The sequence below is a fragment of the Pseudophryne corroboree genome, chromosome 10, assembly GCF_028390025.1.
Source record: "Pseudophryne corroboree isolate aPseCor3 chromosome 10, aPseCor3.hap2, whole genome shotgun sequence".
Classification (NCBI taxonomy): domain Eukaryota; kingdom Metazoa; phylum Chordata; class Amphibia; order Anura; family Myobatrachidae; genus Pseudophryne; species Pseudophryne corroboree.
Genome location: NC_086453.1, coordinates 315,045,349 through 315,063,522, shown reverse-complemented (window position 1 = coordinate 315,063,522; position 18,174 = coordinate 315,045,349). Strand labels below are relative to the sequence as shown.

Below are 18,174 nucleotides of genomic sequence, written 5' to 3'. Positions count from 1 at the left end.
TTGACGTTGTCAGGGCCCTGAAAATATATGTTTCCAGGACGGCTGGAGTCAGAAAGTCTGACTCGCTGTTTATCCTGTATGCAACCAACAAGCTGGGTGCTCCTGCTTCTAAGCAGACTATTGCTCGTTGGATTTGTAGTACAATTCAGCTTGCACATTCTGTGGCAGGCCTGCCACAGCCAAAATCTGTAAAAGCCCATTCCACAAGGAAAGTGGGCTCATCTTGGGCGGCTGCCCGAGGGGTCTCGGCTTTACAACTTTGCCGAGCAGCTACTTGGTCAGGGGCAAACACGTTTGCTAAATTCTACAAATTTGATACCCTGGCTGAGGAGGACCTGGAGTTCTCTCATTCGGTGCTGCAGAGTCATCCGCACTCTCCCGCCCGTTTGGGAGCTTTGGTATAATCCCCATGGTCCTTACGGAGTTCCCAGCATCCACTAGGACGTCAGAGAAAATAAGATTTTACTTACCGATAAATCTATTTCTCGTAGTCCGTAGTGGATGCTGGGCGCCCATCCCAAGTGCGGATTGTCTGCAATACTTGTACATAGTTATTGTTAACTAAATCGGGTTATTGTTGTTGTGAGCCATCTTTTCAGAGGCTCCTTCGTTGTTATCATACTGTTAACTGGGTTCAGATCACAAGTTGTACGGTGTGATTGGTGTGGCTGGTATGAGTCTTACCCGGGATTCAATATCCTTCCTTATTATGTACGCTCGTCCGGGCACAGTATCCTAACTGATGCTTGGAGGAGGGTCATAGGGGGAGGAGCCAGTGCACACCAGCTAGTCCTAAAGCTTTCTTTAGATGTGCCCAGTCTCCTGCGGAGCCGCTATTCCCCATGGTCCTTACGGAGTTCCCAGCATCCACTACGGACTACGAGAAATAGATTTATCGGTAAGTAAAATCTTATTATTACCATCCATTAGAGGCCCTCTTTACATCCCCTAACAAGAATAAAAATATGACAAAAACAACAAAAAAACAAAAAAATGCACCAGTGAATAAACTTACGCTGGCCGTGCATCTAATGGGCAATTCCCTGCTCTGCTAATGCAGTCAGAATACTGTATGTTAAATATCCCAGACAAGCCAATTCTGATCAGTTTTTGTTAGAATGGGCAAATTGAGGATTCCAAGCAAGTTGGATTTTGCTGATGGCCCGACCCAGTCATCGGCAAAACGGGGGATTGTCCCGATAGTTGCCTGATGTATGGCCCCCATTATTGTTGCAATAATTCCCTGTTTAAACCATACATAGCAAAACTGTCAAATGTCTGGAGAAGGCATTTAGTGCCCCTGTGATCTATATAATCAAATAGTTCTAGCAATTAGTATAATTATTTGTGTGTGTGTGTGGGGGGGGGGGGGGGGGGTTCCACTTACAGAAGTGTCTACATACATACGTAAAAAATATATAAATTTTTATTTTTTTACTGTTATTCTGCTGGAGTAGAGCCTTCTCATGGAACTACATCATCCTTTATTTACTGCTGCTAAATTATTAGGAGTGGTACATTGTGGTATGGAGCATTATAGCGGAACTTTGGAAACATGTGGCATCACGGAGAACCCTGGGAGAACTGATAAAATATGTTTCTGTATAGGTCAGAAGCCAAATAGTTTGCTGGCAGATCAGTGTTATTCTATCAGTGGTAGCAGTGGAGTTTTTGGAGGTGGCATTCTACAGCTGCACTCACTTGGACTATCTGCACCCTGAACAGTATGGAGAAAATAAGAATTTACTTACCGATAATTCTATTTCTCGTAGTCCGTAGTGGATGCTGGGACTTCCGTAAGGACCATGGGGAATAGCGGCTCCGCAGGAGACTGGGCACAAAAGTAAAAGCTTTAGACTAGCTGGTGTGCACTGGCTCCTCCCCCTATGACCCTCCTCCAAGCCTCAGTTAGGATACTGTGCCCGGACGAGCGTACATAATAAGGAAGGATTTTGAATCCCGGGTAAGACTCATACCAGCCACACCAATCACACCGTACAACCTGTGATCTGAACCCAGTTAACAGTATGATAAACGTAGGAGCCTCTGAAAAGATGGCTCACAACAATAAACAACCCGATTTTTTTGTAACAATAACTATATACAAGTATTGCAGACAATCCGCACTTGGGATGGGCGCCCAGCATCCACTACGGACTACGAGAAATAGAATTATCGGTAAGTAAATTCTTATTTTCTCTGACGTCCTAGTGGATGCTGGGACTTCCGTAAGGACCATGGGGATTATACCAAAGCTCCCAAACGGGCGGGAGAGTGCGGATGACTCTGCAGCACCGAATGAGAGAACTCCAGGTCCTCCTCAGCCAGGGTATCGAATTTGTAAAATTTAGCAAACGTGTTTGCCCCTGACCAAGTAGCTGCTCGGCAAAGTTGTAAAGCCGAGACCCCTCGGGCAGCCGCCCAAGATGAGCCCACTTTCCTTGTGGAATGGGCTTTTACAGATTTTGGCTGTGGCAGGCCTGCCACAGAATGTGCAAGCTGAATTGTACTACAAATCCAACGAGCAATCGTCTGCTTAGAAGCAGGAACACCCAGCTTGTTGGGTGCATACAGGATAAACAGCGAGTCAGATTTTCTGACTCCAGCCGTCCTGGAAACATATATTTTCAGGGCCCTGACTACGTCCAGCAACTTGGAGTCCTCCAAGTCCCTAGTCGCCGCAGGTACCACAATAGGCTGGTTCATGTGAAACGCTGAAACCACCTTAGGGAGAAATTGAGGGCGAGTCCTCAGTTCTGCCCTGTCTGAATGAAAAATTAGGTAAGGGCTTTTATATGATAAAGCCGCCAATTCAGAGACACGCCTGGCTGAAGCCAGGGCTAACAGCATGACCACTTTCCATGTGAGATATTTCAATTCCACAGTGGTGAGTGGTTCAAACCAATGTGATTTTAGAAGACTCAACACTACATTGAGATCCCAAGGTGCCACTGGAGGCACAAAAGGAGGCTGTATATGCAGTACCCCTTTGACAAACGTCTGAACTTCAGGCACTGAAGCCAGTTCTTTTTGGAAGAAGATTGACAGGGCCGAAATTTGAACCTTAATGGACCCTAATTTTAGGCCCATAGATAGTCCTGTTTGCAGGAAATGCAGGAAACGACCCAGTTGAAATTCCTCTGTAGGGGCCTTCTTGGCCTCACACCACGCAACATATTTCCGCCAAATGCGGTGATAATGTTTTGCGGTTACATCCTTTCTGGCCTTGACCAGGGTAGGGATGACTTCATCTGGAATGCCTTTTTCCTTCAGGATCCGGCGTTCAACCTCCATACCGTCAAACGCAGCCGCGGTAAGTCTTGAAACAGACAAGGTCCCTGCTGGAGCAGGTCCTTTCTGAGAGGTAGAGGCCACGGGTCCTCCGTGAGCATCTCTTGCAGTTCCGGGTACCAAGTTCTTCTTGGCCAATCCGGAGCCACGAGTATAGTTCTTACTCCTCTCCTTCTTATGATTCTCAGTACTTTGGGTATGAGAGGCAGAGGAGGGAACACATACACCGACTGGTACACCCACGGTGTTACCAGAGCGTCCACCGCTATTGCCTGAGGGTCCCTTGACCTGGCGCAATATCTGTCCAGTTTTTTGTTGAGACGGGACGCCATCATGTCCACCTTTGGTTTTTCCCAACGGTTTACAATCACTTGGAAGACTTCTGGGTGAAGTCCCCACTACCCCGGGTGGAGGTCGTGTCTGCTGAGGAAGTCTGCTTCCCAGTTGTCCACTCCCGGAATGAACACTGCTGACAGTGCTACCACATGATTTTCCGCCCAGCGGAGAATCCTTGCAGCTTCTGCCATTGCCCTCCTGCTTCTTGTGCCGCCCTGTCTGTTGACGTGGGCGACTGCCGTGATGTTGTCCGATTGGATCAATACCGACTGACCCTGAAGCAGAGGCCTTGCTTGACTTAGGGCATTGTAAATGGCCCTTAGTTCCAGGATATTTATGTGAAGAGACGTTTCCATGCTTGACCACAAGCCCTGGAAATTTCTTCCCTGTGTGACTGCTCCCCAGCCTCTCAGACTGGCCTCCGTGGTCACCAGCATCCAATCCTGAATGCCGAATCTGCGGCCCTCTAGAAGATGAGCACTCTGTAACCACCACAGGAGAGACACCCTTGTCCTTGGAGAGAGGGTTATCCGCTGATGCATCTGAAGATGCGATCCGGACCATTTGTCTAGCAGATCCCACTGAAAAGTTCTTGCATGGAATCTTCCGAATGGAATTGCTTCGTAAGAAGCCACCATTTTTCCCAGGACTCTCGTGCATTGATGCACTGACACTTGGCCTGGTGTTAGGAGGTTCCTGACTAGCTCGGATAACTCCCTGGCCTTCTCCTCCGGGAGAAACACCTTTTTCTGGACTGTGTCCAGAATCATCCCCAGGAACAGTAGACGTGTTGTTGGAATCAGCTGTGATTTTGGGATATTTAGAATCCACCCGTGCTGACGTAGCACTACCTGAGACAGTGCTACTCCGAACTCTAACTGTTCCCTGGATCTTGCCCTTATCAGGAGATCGTCCAAGTAAGGGATAATTAAGACGCCTTCTCTTCGAAGAAGAATCATCATTTCGGCCATTACCTTGGTGAAGACCCGGGGTGCCGTGGACAATCCAAACGGCAGCGTCTGAAACTGATAATGACAGTTTTGAACCACAAACCTGAGGTACCCCTGGTGAGAAGAGAAGATTGGGACATGGAGATAAGCATCTTTGATGTCCAGAGATACTTGTAGGAGGGGTACCTTGATTATCACCTGCTGGGAATACAGCTTGTGAATAGCTTCCAATACTGCCTCCCTGTCGGAGGGAGACGTTGGAAGAGCAGACTTCAGGAATCGGCGAGGGGGAGACGTCTCAAATTCCAATTTGTACCCCTGTGATACTACCTGCAGGATCCAGGGGTCCACTTGCGAGTGAGCCCACTGCGCGTTGAAATTTTTGAGACGGGCCCCCACCGTGCCTGAGTCCGCTTGTAAAGCCCCAGCGTCATGCTGAAGACTTGGCAGAAGCGGGGGAGGGCTTCTGCTCCTGGGAAGAGGCTGCCTGGTGCAGTCTTTTTCCTCTTCCTCTGCCCCGGGGCAGAAATGAGTGGCCTTTTGCTCGCTTGTTCTTATAGGAACGAAAGGACTGAGTTTGAAAAGACGGTGTCTTTTTCTGCTGAGAGGTGACCTGGGGTAAAAAGGTGGACTTTCCAGCCGTTGCCGTGGCCACCAGGTCTGATAGACCGACCCCAAATAACTCTTTTACTTCTAAGCAGCTCAGGAGAGCCACCTAGCATGCACCCTTCTCGTTCGGGCACAAAAATCTAACTGAGGCTTGGAGGAGGGTCATAGGGGGAGGAGCCAGTGCACACCAGCTAGTCTAAAGCTTTTACTTTTGTGCCCAGTCTCCTGCGGAGCCGCTATTCCCCATGGTCCTTACGGAAGTCCCAGCATCCACTAGGACGTCAGAGAAAGAATGGTACCCAAGAAGGACAGATTAAGCCGCAGGCAGTGTATTAGTGTATTGTTTTTAGTTGGCTTTCTTTTCAGTGTTTTATTTATTAATTAGAAGTATGAGGCTAAGAATAGGACCACACATAACACAACTGAAAGGTCTAATAAGAATTTACAAACCTTGAATTGTGCCATTTGGGACCTGAAACTGCCTGTAAGATTTGCACTAATTGCAATGGTAACGAGCAGCGCCAGTCACCCCCTCACATTTCTTGATTTATTAAATGGATGAAGATGGCATTTGCTGATAGTTTTATTACCCAGGAAGGTTTGTATCTGTTAAAATCCACAAGGTCACTCTCCTTAGTCAGCATGGACTTTGAGGAATATCAATTTGGTGAGCAGAAGGTTGAATCTGACGCATCTGAAGTGGTCTGCTGACTGCTCAGTTCCAGCCTCAAGAGTTTCATTGTGGACTTTATAGGATGGTGTGCTAAAACCTATACACACAGTGTCTATAAAGTAATTGGAGAGTCTAGTGGAGCAGTCCTTACAAGAAGGACTGTTTCAGGGGTCAAAGAAAAAGGCTTCTTAATTTAAGTTTATCAGAGATATTGATGGCCCATTGAGAAAGAGATGAAGCACCCAAATGCCTCTTTAGCAGAAACAGGTTAATTGATGTATACCCTTTCTCTTCCAATGAGACACTGACAAAAGTGGGCACAGTATAGCTAGCTATCCAGGATAGGAGGGATTGAAGGGGTGACATGGAAGTCAACAGCTAGAGCCGCTTTGAAACCTGCAGTTACAAGTAGAGAGAGCCAAGAGGATATGGTTGAATGATTTATAAAGATGTATAGAAGATGAGATTGAGAGGAGTAATCTGAGTAAATGTGCACAATTTTGAGAAGAATATTTGTGAAGCCTCCTTGGATGTGGTTAGACTACATCCTCGGTGTTAGTAAGAAGGACATTGCAGTACGCTTCTGGACTGTGGATGCCCAGTGTAACTTATTTCACTTTCCTTTGAGCAACATTATCTATTTAATCCAAGGTTTGGTGCTTTAATTCCTAAGGTCTCAACTGGCAGATCAAATGGTTTTCCTCAGCGCAGACCTAAATTAAAGTATTCTCTCGGGCGAGCATGTGGAGAAAGACCACACAAAAATTTCAAGGAGGCAAGTCCTTACAGGCCTAGCAGAGACTATGGCATGTGTTATCCAGCAGGTGCCTTAAGGCAACTTTATGCCAGCAGAAGGGGAAGGGATGTTGGGAAACGTTTTAGATCCTCTTCCAAAACTGCCCAGATGATTTGGATCCTAGATTTGCTCTAGGGTACCAGTTTCAAAGATCTCCAATCCCAGGAACCAGGAAGGAGTTATGTAGCAGTCTTAAAAGAAGACTTAAAAAAGAAAAAAATGTTTCAGCAAAAGATAATTTGAAACGTGGCAACATTCCAAAGAGAAGCAGGGTTCTGTTACAAAATATTAATTGTGAAGAAAAATATTGGAGGTTTTCAGTATTTTAGATTTAATGTAACTCATCATACACCTCAAAGGAAGAAAGTCTGTAAGGACGTTCTCTACTTCATGGAAGGAGGACGTTTTCTTTACTTACTGGAGCTCAAAGACGCCTACTTCCCATGTACCCAGAGACACCTACCTCCCATGTACTAGTTTCAACAGAAACATCAAAAAGTCCATAGATACACGATATTACCTCAGCTTTTCAGCACAAATATGTCCTCTTTGGACTGTAGACATCGCAAGGACTTTCCTAAAAGATCTGACTGTGGACATAGCAATTGTAAGAAAAGAAGTAAATTACCTGGATGATATCCTGATAATGGCAGTGTTATAGGGGACTTCAGTTTATGTGGCACAAATGTCTAGCTGCTAATGAGTATATGATAAGAAAATAAAACCTTTATTTCACTCATCTTTTGAAACCCTAGAACTTTAATTTAGTATCCTAAGCTCTGACGGAATCTGAGTCTTTGTACAACATATCTGTAAAGCATTTCATGATGAAAGTTGTATTACTGGTTGCTATTATATCAGCAGTGTCCATCTCAAAGTTACTGGTGTGATGGACAGAAGAGCTAATTATTATCCTACACAAAGATAAGGTTTGGTTCAAGCTCTAAAGTTTTTATTTAATTACAACGAACACATTTGCAAAAGCTAACCCAGCTATTTTTTTAATGGAGGTCAAAAAGAAAGTTGAAGTAGTTTTAAAAGAATTTATTGCCAAATGGTTAATGTTCTGTATTCAGGAAGTGGATACAAGCATGACGGTGGTTATGGCAGAAAGTATGGGGGAGGGGGTGTGACTTACCCCACTGTGTATGCCACCATGGATGGTTTAAGATGTGTATGTACTAACTTACCATGACGTAACTTTACATACAGACTCTAACCCTAAAAGGGCTATTCCAGTTATTTTATATAAGCTGTTTCCACTGCCCTTCCTTTTATTCTCTGCCCTCCAGTCTGACGCCGCCTGGTACTGTGACTTGGTCAATAAGTTGCACTGCACTGACCTTTCTATATGAAACCTCAATCCGGCACAACTTTCGGCCAGGTGGTAGGGCAACTTTTTACGGCTGGACCGCCTGAGAAATAAAGCGTGAGGAGAACACTGAAAACCTCAATACTTTGCCAACTTGTCGAATATAGCGGTGGGACCACGCAGCACAACACTTTGCCCCACCCTCTCTTGGCACAATTCTAAAGTCTCTTGGTTGGGGGGGTACACAAATGATGTGATTGTAATGGAATTCCGTCATATTGAACCCACCCCTTCCCCATTAATCCACAAATTACAGGGCTACGAGGCGTTGTGTGGTCCATTGTGACATTATTGATGTGTGCTATTGTGTTCTTCAAACAGCTGGCTCCTATGTTGCTCTCACAGTTCAAGGTCGTCCCCCTGGATCTCCCCACATCCCTCTGTCTGATGGAGACCCATTCTCTCCTGTGCACACGCCACCTTACTCCTCGGTGAACCATGGGCACCTAGAAAGGATAACCAGCCCTGTACTGATAGGCGTAAGTACTTGTTTCAAAATTTTTATTGAGATTATTCAAAATATTCTGTATCATTATAGTTATTGTCACAGTGGATGTGTGCCGGTATCAATAACTAGTTATTCCTTTTAAATTTCGGTAGTTTATCAAATTAATTGATTCATTGCTGATTATAGAAAAGCATAGCAGCTATTTGAACTAAGATATTCACTACTATGTATGCCATGCAATGCCAGACTGGGTCATGAGGGGCCAACCGGGGGTGGCTGGGCTGCATCATGACGGGCCCACCGGGGGGTGGCGGGGCTAGAAGGCTGGGTCGTGAGGGCGCCCACCGGGGGTTGCCTGGGCTGCGTCATGATGGGCCCACCGGGGAAAAGGGGGAATTGCGGGGCTGGGTCTTGACGGGCCCACCGGGCGGTGCACGGGGCTAGAGGGCTTGGTCGTGAGGGCGCCCACCGGGGGGTGGCTGGGCTTAGAGGGCTGGGTCGTGAGGGGCCCACCAGGGGGGGTGGCTGGACTTAGATGCTCATGCAGGTGCTGTGGACAGCCACCACAAGGGCTTGGCTCTCCGTTATAGAGGATATAACCTGCAGACAACATGCATACTACAGTGCATGGTCTCCTTTATAATTATATACAGTAAGTACTGATAGTTCATGCAGTATAATCAATCAGATAGTCCCTGGGAATGTAGTATTATGTCAAGTGTATTACAATAATAATAACACATGATGGTTGTCCGGTCTATATATATCACATTAATGCACTGTACATGTGATATATATACTACACACATACATACACTGCTCAAAAAAATAAAGGGTACACTAAAATGACACATCCTAGATCTGAATGAATGAAATGTTCTTATTAAATACTTTGTTCTTTACATAGTTGAATGTGCTGACAAAAAAAATCACACAAAAATGATCAATGGAAAGCAAATTTATTAACCCATGGAGGTCTGGATTTGGAGTCACACTCAAAATTAAAGTGGAAAAACACACTACAGGCTGATCCAACTTTGATGTAATGTCCTTAAAACAAGTCAAAATGAGGCTCAGTAGTGTGTGTGGCCTCCACGTGCCTGTATGATCTCCCTACAACCCACACAAGTGGCTCAGGTAGTGCAGCTCATCCAGGATGGCACATCAATGCGAGCTGTGGCAAGAAGGTTTGCAGTGTCTGTCAGCGTAGTGTCTAGAGCATGGAGGCGCTACCAGGAGACAGGCCAGTACATCAGGAAACGTGAAGGAGGCCGTAGGAGGGCAACAACCCAGCAGCAGGACCGCTACCTCCGCCTTTGTGCAAGGAGGAACAGGAGGAGCACTGCCAGAGCCCTGCAAAATGACCTCCAGCAAGCCACAAATGTGCATGTGTCTACTCAAACGATCAGAAACAGACTCCATGAGGGTGGTATGAGGGCCCGACGTCCACAGGTGGGGGTTGTGCTTACAGCCCAACACCGTGCAGGACGTTTGGCATTTGCCAGAGAACACCAAGATTGTCAAATTCGCCACTGGCGCCCTGTGCTCTTCACAGATGAAAGCAGGTTCTCACTGAGCACATGTGACAGACGTGACAGAGTCTGGAGATGCCAAGGAGAATGTTCTGCTGCCTGCAACATCCTCCAGCATGACCGGTTTGGCAGTGGGTCAGTAATGGTGTGGGGTGGCATTTCTTTGGGGGGCCGCACAGCCCTCCATGTGCTCGCCAGAGGTAGCCTGACTGCCATTAGGTACCGAGATGAGATCCTCAGACCCCTTGTGAGACCATATGCTGGTGCGGTTAGCCCTGGGTTCCTCTTAATGCAAGACAATGCTAGACCTCATGTGGCTGTAGTGTGTCAGCAGTTCCTGCAAGACGAAGGCATTGATGCTATGGACTGGCCCGCCCGTTCCCCAGACCTGAATCCAATTGAGCACATCTGGGACATCATGTCTCGCTCCATCCACCAACGCCACGTTGCACCACAGACTGTCCAGGAGTTGGCGGATGGTTTAGTCCAGTTCTGGGAGGAGATCCCTCAGGAGACCATCCACCACCTCATCAGGAGCATGCCCAGGTGTTGTAGGGAGGTCATACAGGCACGTGGAGGCGCCACACACTACTGAGCCTCATTTTGACTTGTTTTAAGGACATTACATCAAAGTTGGATCAGCCTGTAGTGTGTTTTTCCACTTTAATTTTGAGTGTGACTCCAAATGCAGACCTCCATGGGTTAATAAATTTGATTTCCATTGATCATTTTTGTGTGATTTTGTCGTCAGCACATCCAACTATGTAAAGAATAAAGTACTTAATATTTATATTATATATATATATATATATATATATATATATATATATATATATATATATATATATATAGTCCATTGAAAAGACTCTGCACTCACTTGTGGGAATAGGTTACTTGCTGCGGTGCCATCCAAAGGAGTAGTGTTCCTGAAATATTGTTTGGTAATGGCGGCACTCAGCAGACTCACTTGTAGAAAAGAAATGCCTTTATTAGCGGTCCTACGCCGTTTCGGGGAAACCCCGTCTTCAGGGACAAACAGTACATGTACTGTTTGTCCCTGAAGACGGGGTTTCCCCGAAACGGCGTAGGACCGCTAATAAAGGCATTTCTTTTCTACAAGTGAGTCTGCTGAGTGCCGCCATTACCAAACAATATATATATATATATATATATACATATACGCTGTTAATGGTGCTACCAGCACATCTTTAAGCTCTGTTAGTATCTTTGTATCTATCCTATCTGTCCCCATTGATGTACCCACTTTCAGTTTTGAGAGTTCCGTTAGGACCCTCTCCTCTGTAAGTGTACTTTCATCTCCCTTATTTTTATAAATGTCCTTACAACTTAACTGGGTCCCCTTCCCCTCTCTTTCTGCAGTGAATACTAAACAAAACTAATTATTCAGACGAAATGCTATTGCCTTGTTTCCCTCCAGCAAATTCTCACTCTCTGGCTTAAGTCTTATTCTTACATTTGATTTTTTTTTTCCATTCACGTGTATACTTAAGAAAAGTTTTGCCCCCTTTATCTACTGAGTGGGCCATTTTCTCCTCCGCTTCTGCCTTTGCATACCTGCTCACCTTCTTATGCTCCTTCCACCTGGCAAGGTACACCACTTTGTCGTTATTATTTTGAGTCTGGTTATATTTCCTAAGACTTATCTTTTTTGCTTTCACACTAGTTCATACCTCTTTTGTGAACCACACTGACTTCCTTTTCCCGGTGCTTTTCCTAACCCTTTTGATACAAAGTCTTGGAGAGACATAAAGTACAAATCACTCGTCTTCTGTAATTTTTCAAACACATCCTGTTAAATGGCAGCTGATTGGCTGGTACTTTATCATTCTCCAAGTCTTAGTACATTTGCCCCTATTGGGTATATGCAATTCCGGACGAATTGCGGCTTTTTTTCGCCCGTTTTTAAATTCGACACAATTCGACCGTCGAATCCCGGCTGGCGGGTGCCGGAATTCGACATATTCAATTAAAAACGGATTCGACAGTCCCGCTGTCGAAAAACGGACCAATCAAGGGGTCCCCCTACCCTCCAGCCACCCAAGGGCCAGGGGTGAAGCCCGAGGCTGTCCACCCCATCCAAGGGCTGCGGATGGGGGGCTGATAGCCAAGTGACAAATAAAAGAATATTGTTTTTTCAGCAGAACTACAAGTCCCAGCAAGCCTCCCCCGCAAGCGGGTACTTGGAGAACCACAAGTACCAGCATGTGGGGGGGAAATGGGCCCGCTGGTACCTGTAGTTCTAATGCAAAAAAAATACCCAAATAAAAACAGGACACGCACACCGTGAAAGTAAAACTTTATTACATACATGCCGACACACACATACTTACCTATGTTCACACGCCAACTCTGTCCCCCGTATTTTTTGCACCAGGACCGGACGCAGAGCCAGGTGCTGGTTCTAAAAATACGGGGGATCCCCTGTCAATTTCCCCCCCGTATTTTTACAACCAGGACCGTCTCAAAGAGCCAGAGGCTGGCTATGCTTAGGAGGGGGGACCCCACTCATTTTTTTTTCAGGATTTTAACCCATTCCCACCCCTTCCCACTGAAAACCATGCTCTCTCGATTAGTCAGTTAAAAAAATAATAATAATCTTTTAAAAAATATATAAATAATACTTGTGTCTCCTAATATACAAACCAAGTGCATAATCCCTTCTAATATAAATAGATATGCTATTAGCAATAAAAAAAACACAAAAAAACATGTTTTTAAATTTTTTTATTAGATTCCGCCAGCAATGTGAGGCGGAATGAAATTGACTAAATTACTGTCGAAAAGCACTGTTGTCGAATCGACATTCTTCAATTGAATATACTTTTGTCGAAAAGTTGCATTTTTACCACTGCAGACATGTTGAATTTAAAAAATGTCGAATTGCAAAAAGTCGAATCTGAAACGTCCGTTTTTTTTTTGTCGAAAAGTACTGTATTGCATTGTCGAATCCAATTCGACATGTTTTTTTGGTCGAAAATGCCCTGTTTTTCGACTTTTGCGGCAATTCGACCGCAATTGCATATACCCAACCCCATTTCTTTTGATTGTCAGGAGGGCAAATCTTGATCTAGTTTTTATAGAGACAAATCAAGCACACATTCATCCATGTGTCTGGTGACTAACCCCCTAATAGAGTAACAATGTACAATCTGAGTACACGGCCTGGAACCTGACATTATGGGAAAGGGTAGAGCGCTCCGGCGATGGGGCAAACTGGGGACCCAAGTTACGCTACCTCCATCATTGCAAGTTTTCCTGCGCACTGCTATGGCATGTAAGGCTAAACTGGTGACCTAGATGGACACAATTTGCCATTCCAGAATGACAAATTTCATCTATGAGTTTCTTTCCCAGTCCAGCCATTTATTTTCTCCTCTTCCTTCTGTTAGGAGGAGAATAATTTTGTACACAACCAGAAATTTGAAATCTTAAAGAAAATGCTTCAGAAGGAAAAAGAGCAGCTGCAGGTTAGTATCGCTCCGGAAAATCCCGATTTGTCTTAACAATACACAATCTGGTTATCTGGTTAATTGTTAGCAGTTATGGAGACAAGTCATTATGTAGTATTCACGTACAATGTTTCCACATCCTTTCCCGAGATGGTATGGAGTCTGTTAAACAAGGTTTGTTAGGAGGAATTAAACTCGTGATTTTTTTTTTTTTATAAAGTTGATGCAGTTTTGATTTTTAAGCAATTTTAATTTTAACATGAATTCTACCTTCAGAAACAAGGTACAACTATGAGGACTAATTTTGCTCCATGTTATACAAATATATATATTTTTTTGGAACATGAAGTTGTTTCTAAAAACTATAAGATATGCTGAATATTTTGCTTACTGGCTGATGTGTGGCGATTATATGTTCTTTACATGAAAAAGACATAAAAGAAGCCTTATAAAGATTACGGAGGTTGTGACTAAGGCCTAGGACATTATACAGTTTAGGTTGGAGAAATATATTCTCAGTTTAGATTTACTGTTTATAGCAGCTGGGAAAATCTAGACAGAGTTATACCATAAACCTACAGATAAGGACAATATGTTACACTTTATCCACCAGGCGTCACAAGAGGATTGCAGAGAAGTCCATTTATTAAGGCTCTAAGGATTATATCGGATGAACGGTTTGAGAGAGGCTGAAAATATTATAGATACGTTTATACAGATAAGATATGATAAAGATTTAGTTACTAGTAAATCAAATGATGAGGTTTGTACAACATCTAGGGAATCTTTGTTGTCAAAGAACATGGTGGGGAAATCTGTAATTTGTAAGTATTTTCTGATTGAAAATCTAAAAGCATCAAAAAGTTAATTGCAGTATAAACATAAAGCTGCCCTACACGTGTGGGCTACATGCCAAAGTAGTCCATATTTCTCTGACGTCCTAGTGGATGCTGGGAACTCCGTAAGGACCATGGGGAATAGCGGCTCCGCAGGAGACTGGGCACAAAAGTAAAAGCTTTAGAACTACCTGGTGTGCACTGGCTCCTCCCCTTATGACCCTCCTCCAAGCCTCAGTTAGATTTTTGTGCCCGGCCGAGAAGGGTGCACACTAGGGGCTCTCCTGAGCTTCTTAGTGAAAGTTTAGTTTTAGGTTTTTTATTTTCAGTGAGACCTGCTGGCAACAGGCTCACTGCATCGAGGGACTAAGGGGAGAAGAAGCGAACTCACCTGCGTGCAGAGTGGATTGGGCTTCTTAGGCTACTGGACACCATTAGCTCCAGAGGGACCGAACACAGGCCCAGCCTCGGAGCTCGGTCCCAGAGCCGCGCCGCCGGCCCCCTTACAGAGCCAGAAGAGGTCTGGAAAAATCGGCGGCAGAAGACATCAGTCTTCAACAAGGTAGCGCACAGCACTGCAGCTGTGCGCCATTGTTACTCAGGCACACTTCACACTCCGGTCACTGAGGGTGCAGGGCGCTAGGGGGGGGCGCCCTGAGCAGCAATGTAAAACACCTTGGCTGGCATAAATACACCACATATAACCCCCAGGGCTATATGGATGTATTTTAACCCCTGCCAGAACTCACCAAAAAAGCGGGAGAAAAGGCCGCCGAGAAGGGGGCGGAGCCTATCTCCTCAGCACACGGGCGCCATTTTCCATCACAGCTCCGCTGGAAGGACGTCTCCCTGACTCTCCCCTGCAGTCCTGCACTACAGAAAAGGGTAAAAAAGAGAGGGGGGCACTAATTTGGCGCAGTTTTAATACTAACAGCAGCTATAAAGGGAAAAGCACATTTTATAGTGGTATTCCTGTCTATATATAGCGCTCTGGTGTGTGCTGGCATACTCTCCCTCTGTCTCCCCAAAGGGCTAGTGGGGTCCTGTCCTCTATCAGAGCATTCCCTGTGTGTGTGCGGTGTGTCGGTACGATTGTGTCGACATGTTTGAGGAGGAAAATGAGATGGAGGCGGAGCAATTGCCTATTATACAGTTGTCACCCCCTAGGGAGTCGACACCTGAGTGGATGAGCTTATGGAAGGAATTGCGTGACAGTGTCAGCTCTTTACGACAGACAGTTGACGACATGAGACAGCCGGCTACTCAGCTTGTGCCTGTCCAGGGGTCTCAAACGCCATCAGGGGCTTTAAAACGCCCGTTACCTCAAATGGCAGACACAGACACGAATACTGACTCCAGTGTCGATGATGAGGAGACAAACGTGACTTCCACTAGGGCCACACGTTACATGATTGAAGCAATGAAAAATGTATTGCATATCTCTGATAATACAAGTACCACTAAAAAGGGTATTATGTTTGGTGAGAAAAAACTGCCTGTAGTTTTTCCTGTATCCGAGGAATTAAATGAAGTGTGTGATGAGGCGTGGGTTTCCCCCGATAAAAAACTGATAATTCCTAAAAGGTTATTGGCATCGTACCCTTTCCCGCCAGAGGATAGGGCACGTTGGGAAACACCCCCTAGGGTGGATAAAGCGCTCACACGCTTGTCTAAACAGGTAGCACTACCCTCTCCTGATAAGGCCGCCCTAAAGGAACCTGCCGATAGAAAGCTGGAGAATATCCTAAAATGTATATACTCTCACACGGGTGTTATACTGCGACCAGCAATCGCCTCAGCCTGGATGTGCAGTGCGGGCCTGGCGTGGTCGGATTCCCTGACTGAAAATATTGATACCCTAGGTAGGGACAGTATATTACTGACTATAGAGCATTTGAAGGATGCATTTCTATATATGCGTGATGCACAGAGGGATATTTGCCGACTGGCATCAAGAGTTAGCGCGCTGTCCATTTCTGCAAGAAGAGGTTTATGGACGCGGCAGTGGTCAGGTGATGCGGATTCTAAAAGGCACATGGAAGTATTGCCTTATAAGGGGGAGGAGTTATTTGGGGTAGGTCTATCAGACCTGGTAGCCACGGCAACTGCTGGAAAATCCAAATTTTTACCCCAGGTAGCTTCTCAACCTAAGAAGACGCCGTATTATCAGGCGCAGTCCTTTCGGCCCCATAAGGGCAAGCGGGCAAAAGGCGCCTCATTTCTGCCCCGTGGCAGAGGGAGAGGAAAAAGGCTGCAACAAACAGCCAGTTCCCAGGAACAAAAGCCCTCTCCCGCCTCCGCAAAGTCCTCAGCATGACGCTGGGGCTTTACAAGCAGACTCAGGCACGGTGGGGGCCCGTCTCAAGAAGTTCAGTGCGCAGTGGGCCCACTCGCAAGTGGACCCCTGGATCCTTCAAGTGGTATCTCAGGGGTACAAATTGGAATTCGAGACGTCTCCCCCTCGCCGTTTTCTAAAGTCTGCTTTACCGACGTCTCCCTCAGACAGGGAGGCAGTATTGGAAGCCATTCACAAGCTGTATTCCCAGCAGGTGATAATCAAGGTACCCCTCCTACAACAGGGAAAGGGGTACTATTCCACACTATTTGTGGTACCGAAGCCGGACGGCTCGGTGAGACCAATTTTAAACCTAAAATCCTTGAACACTTACATACAAAGGTTCAAATTCAAGATGGAGTCACTCAGAGCAGTGATTGCAAACCTGGAAGAAGGGGACTATATGGTGTCTCTGGACATCAAAGATGCTTACCTACATGTCCCAATTTACCCTTCTCACCAAGGGTACCTCAGGTTTGTGGTACAGAACTGTCACTATCAGTTTCAGACGCTGCCGTTTGGATTGTCCACGGCACCCCGGGTCTTTACCAAGGTAATGGCCGAAATGATGATACTCCTTCGAAGGAAGGGAGTTTTAGTTATCCCTTACTTGGACGATCTCCTGATAAGGGCAAGATCCAGGGAACAGTTGGAAGTCGGGGTAGCACTATCTCAGATAGTGCTGCGCCAGCACGGTTGGATTCTCAATATTCCAAAATCACAGCTGATCCCGACGACACGACTTCTATTCCTAGGGATGATCCTGGACACAGTCCAGAAAAAGGTGTTTCTCCCGGAGGAGAAAGCCAGGGAGTTATCCGAACTAGTCAGAAATCTCCTAAAACCAGGCCAAGTCTCAGTGCATCAATGCACAAGGGTCCTGGGAAAGATGGTGGCTTCTTACGAAGCAATCCCATTCGGCAGATTCCACGCAAGAACCTTCCAGTGGGATCTGCTAGACAAATGGTCCGGGTCGCATCTTCAGATGCATCAGCGGATAATCTTGTCACCAATGACAAGGGTGTCTCTCCTGTGGTGGTTGCAGAGTGCTCATCTTCTAGAGAGCCGCAGTTTCGGCATTCAGGACTTGGTCCTGGTGACCACGGATGCCAGCCTGAGAGGCTGGGGAGCAGTCACACAGGGAAGAAATTTCCAGGGCTTGTGGTCAAGCCTGGAGACATTACTTCACATAAATATCCTGGAGCTAAGGGCCATCTACAATGCTCTAAGCCTAGCAAGACCTCTGCTTCAAGGTCAGCCGGTGCTGATCCAGTCAGACAACATCACGGCAGTCGCCCACGTAAACAGACAGGGCGGCACAAGAAGCAGGAGGGCAATGACAGAAGTTGCAAGGATTCTTCGCTGGGCGGAAAATCATGTGATAGCACTGTCAGCAGTGTTCATTCCGGGAGTGGACAACTGGGAAGCAGACTTCCTCAGCAGACACAACTTCCACCCGGGGGAGTGGGGACTTCACCCAGAAGTCTTCCACATGATTGTGAACCGTTGGGAAAAACCAAAGGTGG

At 46.0% G+C, this 18,174-nt stretch overlaps 1 protein-coding gene across 4 annotated transcripts in view; it reads left to right on the top strand.

Annotated features, from left to right (window-relative positions):
- The window catches only part of ARHGEF12 (Rho guanine nucleotide exchange factor 12), a 468,564-nt gene that overhangs the window by 194,730 nt on the left and 255,660 nt on the right, over positions 1–18,174 (top strand). For 3 of the 4 annotated variants that reach the window (XM_063943503.1, XM_063943502.1, XM_063943504.1), the window contains 2 exons: positions 8,349–8,506; positions 13,418–13,495. In XM_063943503.1, the coding sequence (XP_063799573.1) occupies positions 8,349–8,506; positions 13,418–13,495 (236 nt within the window). The remainder of the gene's footprint in view (positions 1–8,348; positions 8,507–13,417; positions 13,496–18,174) is intronic. The other variant, XM_063943505.1, reaches the window with a different exon arrangement.